Below are 8,467 nucleotides of genomic sequence, written 5' to 3'. Positions count from 1 at the left end.
ATAAATGGGTGTGGTTACTGGGGGTGTGGCCACCAAAGGGTGTGGCCACTGAGGCGTGTGGTCACTGAGGGGCGCTGTAAAGCTTTCTCGCACAGGGCGCCTAAAGGCCTAAGGCCGGCCCTGATTGTAGTCCATCACAGGAGCAAGCTTGCAGTGGTGGCAACTTTACAATACACACAGGGACCATGGGGAACAAAGGTAGTCACCCTCTAGAAGTAATGACAGTGTCAGCACAAATTCTGAGATGATTTGTGGATCTACAGCTGAGCGATCATCAAATAAGCTGCATTATTTAATAGTTATTGTACTTGAATGTATGTTTAACTACCTCCCGGCCAGCCGCTGTGTATACACGGCCTGCCGGGAGCTTCTTGGATGTAACTGGGCGTGTATACGCGTCCTGTTACATCCGGCGCGCGCGAGCGAGAAATCCCCGCTATTTGAAAAGAGGCAGCGATTGTCAGTCAAAGTACCGCAGCGCTGAACACTGAAAAATGGCCTGGCCAGGTAGGGGATCTAAACACCTGGTCTTCAAGCAGTTAATGTTTAACTACTGAGTTTATTGTCACTTTAAGGTGTAATGCTATTCATGATTAGTCCTTCAAGCTTTTAACTCTTTAGAGGCAGATCAGATACATCTTAGTACTTCATGAATAAAGCATATATTAAGGATTATTGCTGGATGTAAAGGCTCCCAATGCATTAAAAAGTGGACCTTTTTAGCTTTGCTCTAGGACTCATAACATCGAGCATGGTAATCTAAGGTAATAGTGACAAAGATATGCTGAAACATGTTTTTTTCACTCACATATATGGTAAATTTCAACTTTAAAATGAACATCTAAACACACGAAAATGCAGAATGTTCTAATTTCCATACCTTGCTGAAATAACTAAGCCTCAATTTAATCCTCAATTTCCAATGTACTAGCTTTCTTAGCATCAGATCCCTGCTGGCAGTAAGTAGCAAGAGGTCTGCTTTTATAGCATCCTGATTGGCATCAAACTGTTAACATTTATTTGTGCCCACACATATATCAGTAGCAGTGGGCTTTTTTCACCAGATGTTCAATAACCCACTAATGAGAAGGGAACTCCCTCCTACTCACTTAACAGTTTTTTTCTAATAATTTCCATACACATGAAACCTTTATACATTCATAACGATACAACTAGTCATTGTGCAACATCAAGCGATGCATAACGTGCCAATTTTTTGGGCTGCATTTATCACATATATTAATGTTATTTCTTATCATACTGCTTCAAATATGCAAAACGTTTGAGAACATTATATTATATATTGGCACCTGGAGCAAATAATAATTCATATAACATTTCTAGTATACACATGAACATATGATAAAATGTCTAAGTTTAGTCAGTTGTTTTTTTTATTGTGTTTGGTTTTACTAAAATAGATCTGATCCTGTTTGATAGATGCTTTTGATTGCCAAAAGCTAGTTGTAGAAAAGTATTGATAAACTAAAAGGGTTAAAACAATTTGGGGTACTAATATTTTTCTCAGTAACAACAAAAAATAGGTCATGAAGGAAAGTCTCCCTAATGGGTAAAGAAACAGCAATAACAAGCAGACAGAGGCTTCACCAAAAATAAAATAAAACATTTTGACTGGAGTTATACTTTAAAATGTAACTCCACATTGCTAAGCAACAAATGTTATCCTGGTTAGCAATTGTGTAAATTATCTCTTTGCTGTGCACAGTGATCCCATTTATTGCTATTATGTAATACTACATTCTACTGTAGCTTCCACCATAGGGAGCCATTTGTTTAATCAAACAGTAGTCTTAACTATTAATCACAAATAACTGTAGTAGTTTGATTTAAGCTACAAACAAATCACTATGTATCTCTCGCTATACTATTTGTTTAGTGTGACTCAAGTTTTATTTTTATTTTCATTAAGTTTCTTAATTTTTTTAAATATGTGCTTGTTGTCAATATAATACAATATAACTCATCTACTTTTTTTAATCTATATTTCCAATTTAAACAGTGGTAGTAGTAGCAGTAGTAGTAGTAGTAGTAGTAGTCGTAGTAGTAGTAGTAGTAGTAGTAGTAGTAGTAGTAGTAAACATGGAACCCCTGCCCTCTCCAGTCATGGCCACAGTCATGTCCACAGTAACACAAGTTCATGTTTCACTAATGTACATTGTTAGTGACATCAGTGGTGGCACACAAATACATGATGATCTGTAGCCAAACTTTTAAAAAGATTAAATGCATAATTTCATGTATGATGTAGAAATTTCTTCAATGACAAAACTGCAAATGTGCATAAAAGGGAGTCTCAACAGTTTGGATCATTTATCAATCTGTTGAGGTAAACTCATCACAGGGAAATATTTAAATTGCTAATGATGGGAATAAGATCATGTACTTCTTAACTGTGTCATACCCACTGCAAGTAAACATTTTATCATCAATAATTTAAAAGGATAAAATCTAGGTTATAAAAAAAATTCTATATTTCATTAGATGGAAAAAGATAGCACACTTACAGGGAAATATTTCTAATAAATAAATTAATGAAACAAGTAAAATGTAGGATCATAAAAATAAAGAGCTTTAGATTTTTTAAATACAGCTGTCAGAAAAAGCTTTTTCAATGCACATTACTTTCTCAGAAACAGTCTTTGACACTCAGAGACACAATATTTCATAATTCAGTACTTAATTTGCATTGTTTTCTCATCAAGAAAAGCATGTTAGCATTTGCAAGCTATGAGCCGCAAATGGAATGTGAGAACTGGTAATAAACATAATCTGATTTTACAAACGTTCTACACATTAAGTATTAGAATGTCCTAATCATCAGCAAACACAAGAATGTATAAAGCTGGCCTCAGGCAGCTGCTATTTCCTCTACCATCAGACTTAAGGTGATTGTATCCATATACAACCACATACAATCCGGTACATGAAGGGAAGAGGGATAATCAAAGAGCTGCAACCCATCATAAAACAGGAGGAAACACTAAAGAAATCTTCCAGCAACCCCAATGCAGGCCTTCAGGCAACCACCCAACCTCAGACATAAATTAATCAGCAGGAAACTTCATGCTGATTACAGGGACACAAACAAGGGAACAAAACTTAGCAGCAACAAATGCTGCAAACTGTACAGCCACATCAATCCATTAAAAAGGGTCACACACACAAAAGGAACCTTTAATATTACAAAATCATACAGCTGCACCTCAAGCAATGTGGTGTACCTCATTCAATGTAGTAAGTGCAACCAAGTATGTTACATTGGTGAAACAGGAATCACAAAAAAAGAATGAATTTATATAGACACACCATAAGGGAACACAAGGAAGATGATTACTGCACACCCATGGGATATCACTTCTCACAACTTGACCATTCTATGGAAGACATGAATGTTTTGGTTCTTAAGGGAAATTTAAAAAACACTCAGGAAAGGAAAACTTTTGAACTATGAATGATAATTCTGCTTAGCACAACAGATAAGGGACTGAATATCGACCTTGGTTTTCTAAATCACTATCAAATTGTTTTATTATGATTTTCACCTCTGTGACTCTCCCTCCTCCTTCTCATTCCATTGCCTAGGGTTGCACAGATACCAAGTACAGTACTCGGTACAAGTACGAGTACATGTACCGTTACTTTTGAGCTCAAAGACTAGACTAGAGAAAAATTCAAAAATTAGAAGGCCGCTGTCATTTGTAAGGAGCACACGGAGCTCCTGGGATTTCTATATCTCTGTTTTATTGTTCGATTTTGTTTTTATAAATATAAATAAAGGGATGCACAGATACCAGTTTTGCAAGTACGAGTACTGGTACTTGCCGAGTACTTACAAGTACAGGTACTGATACATTTTTGTTTATTGTCAAGTGACAGTTTTTCTAAAACAATACAGACTAACGATTTCAGGACAGTGGTGGAATGCCAGAGCCCGGTCCCAGCTGCAACCGCTGCAACCCTGGTAGTTCTCATGAAAATGACAAGTATCTGCACTGGTACTCGAAAATTATCTGTGCATCCCTACCATTGCCCATTTATTTACTCCTTATCTGACAACTTTCTTGCTTTTATTACCATGTCTCTGTCTTTTTTTTCCCCAAAGATTGTTGTCTTGCATTTTTCTGCTTAATGTTTTACTAAACCTTTTTGTATCAGTTAACGCTTAGACCTTAAAAGAAGGGGGTTGGCCCCATAAACTTGTTATGAAAATGTGACTGCTAGTACAAATAAAAAAAAGTATCATGGACAGTACTCAACAGTGCTCTAGAATCAGAGAAATGCTAGCACTTGTTAACAAATAGAATGGGATGAATACTTTAATTTTGTTTAATGGCTACAATCTTCTATTAGATTCCATATATGTATTTTTTACCCGTTTACCACTTAAGACTTGCAATGCATTCTGTGCCATGTCTTTAGTGTACCTAAAGTCTCCAATGAAAAAAGTCATATATACCATCCTAAGAGACCGTAACATACAGGGGTATGGGTACACTTAAATACTAGACCACACATGGACTCTTATATACACGCACGCACAACACACACACACAAAGGTTGAACTTGATGGACCTGTGTCTTTTTTCAACCTCAAATACTATGTAACTATGTATACCCAAGAAACCAAGAAAACCATCTGTTAAATGGATCTGATTTGATAGATACTAAATAAAACAGGGATATTGATCTCTGGAAAAGCTATGAAGAAAAGTGCAGATATCTGTCCACTTTGCCATACAGCGTATAGCTGGGAAAGACATTATTTATAGCTAAAAAAAAACCTGGTTTATTTTGGCATAATTTATGATTTTTATGTTTTGTTCTTTCTTTATTTTCCCTTAAAATGAACTATATGGCCGATACAAAGTTTGAAAATAAAAGGCGTAGTTTGATTAGTTAGAGATATAGGAGAGAAGAAGCATCACACCAAAGGCTAAAGTTAAAATATTTCTCTTGCATTTCTGTCCGATCAGAGGCTTCTTTGTACATGAGAGCAACGTAACCTGAGTAGGCCTTTTAATATGGGATGCAAAATGTTTAATTCATATAGTGCTGTCTGCATTTGCAGCTCAATGCCTGATTTAGTTTGGGGGGAAATAGAATTACATGTTGGACAGAGGGTCGTGTCAGCTAATTGAGCAGATGCTTGCAAACGATTGGTATTCCCATGCATAAAAAAAAGATAATATATATCATGGAAACTCAATGGTCAATTGCAGTATCACTCCTTTTAGATAATGAATTTATGTGTTCTATATTATTCAAGTCAATTTCCAGTGAATTGATATTAAGTGGCTGCTGGATTGAAATGGTAGTTACTCAACTGTGTATCAGTATGACTTATAAGACCTTTATCATCACTGGCTTTTTTCCCAGAATTTCCTTTTGGCCTCTACTTAGCTGTAACTATATTTATTTTAGTACTTTATTACTCTGTATATCTTATTATTTCTTAGACTACAACATGCTTATTGTTCAAAGTCCAATTGCTTGCATCCACTGCATGTAAATATGTCCAATATTAATCAAAATATGTGCATGTTTTTCAGAGGGTTATAAATGACAGTCTCTGTGTATTTAGAATCTGTAGAAGTGGAAAATTAGTTTGTTGGTAAAAAGCCAGATTATGTTTGCAAGCTGTAGAAAAAAATGCTGAAAGATGTTGAATTCTTATTCACCCAGGTTGCAAGTCATATTCAGGTTCAAACAATACTTCTACCACACAATATTTTCTATAATATAACTACAAATATATCTTGCTTCTACCCAGACAGCAAGACATTGTGCTGCAAGTTTGAAAATGACTTGCTAAACTATTACAGACTTGCCAAGCTTCACAATTTTGTTGCACAATTACAGCAAGTCTGCATTGCAAGTCTCCAGACCAGCGAGCTTGCAGAGCTCTTGCTAAGACCTGCAGGACTCTTGCTGTAGACTTGCCAAGCAAATTTGCTACAAGTTCAAAAAGTGTCAACTAGAACTTGTGCTGCGAGTGTTCTGCAAGTCTACAACTACAATATGTGCAGCAAGTTAACAAAATTACAATTTCACCCCGCCACAAGTTTGTAGCAAGTTATCCTTGCTATCTGGGTAACTGTTCATTATTTATCTTAACTTACTGAAATATATAGTAACTTATTGCTGGCTAGGCAGTATGACATATGTATATGAACATTGATGCTGGCAGATCTGGATTACAAATTCTGTGGAAGGTAAAAAAAGTTCATATACTGTATATATACATATATTATGGAAAATTGTTATCAGATACTTACAGTAATTTTCATTTCCTGGCTCATCCTCATGTCAGCAAATTGCAGGTCAACTCCACCCCCTTGACCCCTCCCAGGACCACCTCTAACAAAGCACATAAAAGAGCACAATGACCCCCCACCAAATGTTCTATATAAAGCTAGTGGAAGGCCATTTGGGTGGGATGTAATGCTGACACGAGGATGAGCCAGGAAATGAAAATTACCGTAAGTATCTGATAACAATTTTCTATATTCCCGGCTCAACTCATTGAAGCATAGTGCAGGACATAGCAAGCTAATACTAAGGGATAGTTAAGAAAAAACTAACACTGAAATATGCTGCACAAAAACAAAAAAAATAATGGTTCAAAGCTGCAGACAGTACAGAGGCACCAAAGTACGCAAAACGAGTAGAAGCAATATCCTACTTGTAATGCTTAACAAAAAGTGTTTGAAGAACTACATATATCCTCCACTGACACCTTAGCAAACCATGCCCACAAAGATGATAGTCCCCTAGTTGAGTGAGGACATAGTCCCCTAGTTGAGTGAGGACATAGGGAAAACCTAGAACATGCAAGTATAACAAATAAATGTGCTCCCGGTGAAAGCCAACTTCCCCATTAAGTGCAGCAGAACCCCTAAGAAGCACTCACCCAGCAAAGTGATGATTAAAATTAAATTCCCACCGGCCGAACACCAGCTAGTATAACATGCACCTGTGCCTGCACCACAGAGAAATGGATGAAGAGGTAACGGAGGGACAGAATACACAAAAACAGGAACTAAAACCACTTGCCCACCAGAATGTGCACAGAAATTTCTCCTATGATAAGGTTTGCCCTGCACTATGGGCACCCGGCATCAAGAAGCTTTACAACCAACAGCCGGGTCTTCCAAACCAGGAGAGGCTGACGGCCACAATTTGCACGTTCAGACCCAGATTTTCAGCTGACAGTCCAGTCTTTAAACACTTTAACAACAGCTGCTCTTGAACACCTACTGCCGTGGTAAACAACCTGCTTCCCTATTTATAATGGTCTGGCCATCTAGCAACTTCAGCGCGAAATTATAGCTAATTAGCCTACAAACGTCAGGTGGTCATAATAATCTGGCCACTCAGTGTATATAAACATATCGATTTCAACCATGTATTAATACAGAATCCAGCTTTAAACCTGGAATCCGGGATAAGAAAATATTGTCTAAATAAAAGAAGCATGTGTATTTTTACTGGAATTTTGTTGTCCTTTGTGTGTACCTTCCAGATTGGCACAGCAACCCAGCTTAAAACAGCTTCAGCACTTTGTACTGTGCGGGAGTTTCTTTTAATTGCTCAGTGTTGTTCTGTCTCCTAGTGCACCATAAAAGGGTGACTGGTCTTGTACCCCCCTACCCCATAGTTTTCTATAGTCAGCCTGTAGTGAGTGATCTGTTGGGTGCCTCCCATAGCTCTGATATGTGTAAATATGGGTTTGAAAAAGCATTTAGTGCACTCAGCATGGATCTGTATCCTTTGTAACTATTGAGAAATATGTGTCAATGCCTGGAGTTCAGCTTCAAATAAACATTCCATGCATAGCTATCATCATAGCACCATATGTATTATATACAGTATATTGTATTCTCATCTTTTTTTAAGAATAAATTAATGCTATGTCAATAATGGAGTATTTTTGTTTTTAGGCCCGACAAATCATCACAGCCAGTCAACACTTCGGCCTCCTCTTCCTCCTCCTCACAATCATACACTGTCGCACCACCACTCTTCAGCCAACTCCCTCAATAAGAACTCTCTGACTAACAGACGGAACCATATTCATGCACCAGCTCCACCTCCTAATGACCTGGCCACAACTCCAGAGTCAGTTCAGCTTCAGGACAGCTGGGTACTCAACAGCAATGTTCCACTGGAGACCAGGTACAGTGATCTTCATAGAATTAGGACCCTGTACTATCTGATCTAGCTTGACATCACTAGTTGTAAGCACATTGTGTGCAATATTCTTAGCACACCTTATTATGTTGTATCAAGACTAAACTATAACAGTGGCAACAACTTATGAACATATTTTTTTCACTATCTTGAACATTCTTTGTGTGAATATCTGTAGTAAAAGTAGTAAATCTTTTCTACTATTAATCTGTTTATTTTTGTGTGAGCATACATTTACAAGTACACAATTATATTT

At 37.2% G+C, this 8,467-nt stretch overlaps 1 protein-coding gene across 1 annotated transcript in view; it reads left to right on the top strand.

Annotated features, from left to right (window-relative positions):
- The window catches only part of LOC108787796 (teneurin-2-like), a 547,945-nt gene extending 539,703 nt beyond the window's left edge, over positions 1-8,242 (top strand). Inside the window, exon 5 of the mRNA XM_018557442.1 lies at positions 7,962-8,242. Coding sequence (XP_018412944.1) covers positions 7,962-8,242 — 281 coding nt within the window. The remainder of the gene's footprint in view (positions 1-7,961) is intronic.
- Positions 8,243-8,467: the final 225 nt, after the last annotated feature.

Source organism: Nanorana parkeri, unplaced genomic scaffold (assembly GCF_000935625.1).
Source record: "Nanorana parkeri isolate BGI_ZX_2015 unplaced genomic scaffold, ASM93562v1 scaffold283, whole genome shotgun sequence".
In the NCBI taxonomy this organism is placed as follows: domain Eukaryota; kingdom Metazoa; phylum Chordata; class Amphibia; order Anura; family Dicroglossidae; genus Nanorana; species Nanorana parkeri.
The sequence above is the reverse complement of the archived record's forward strand: the minus strand, read 5'-3'. Positions and strand labels throughout refer to the sequence as shown.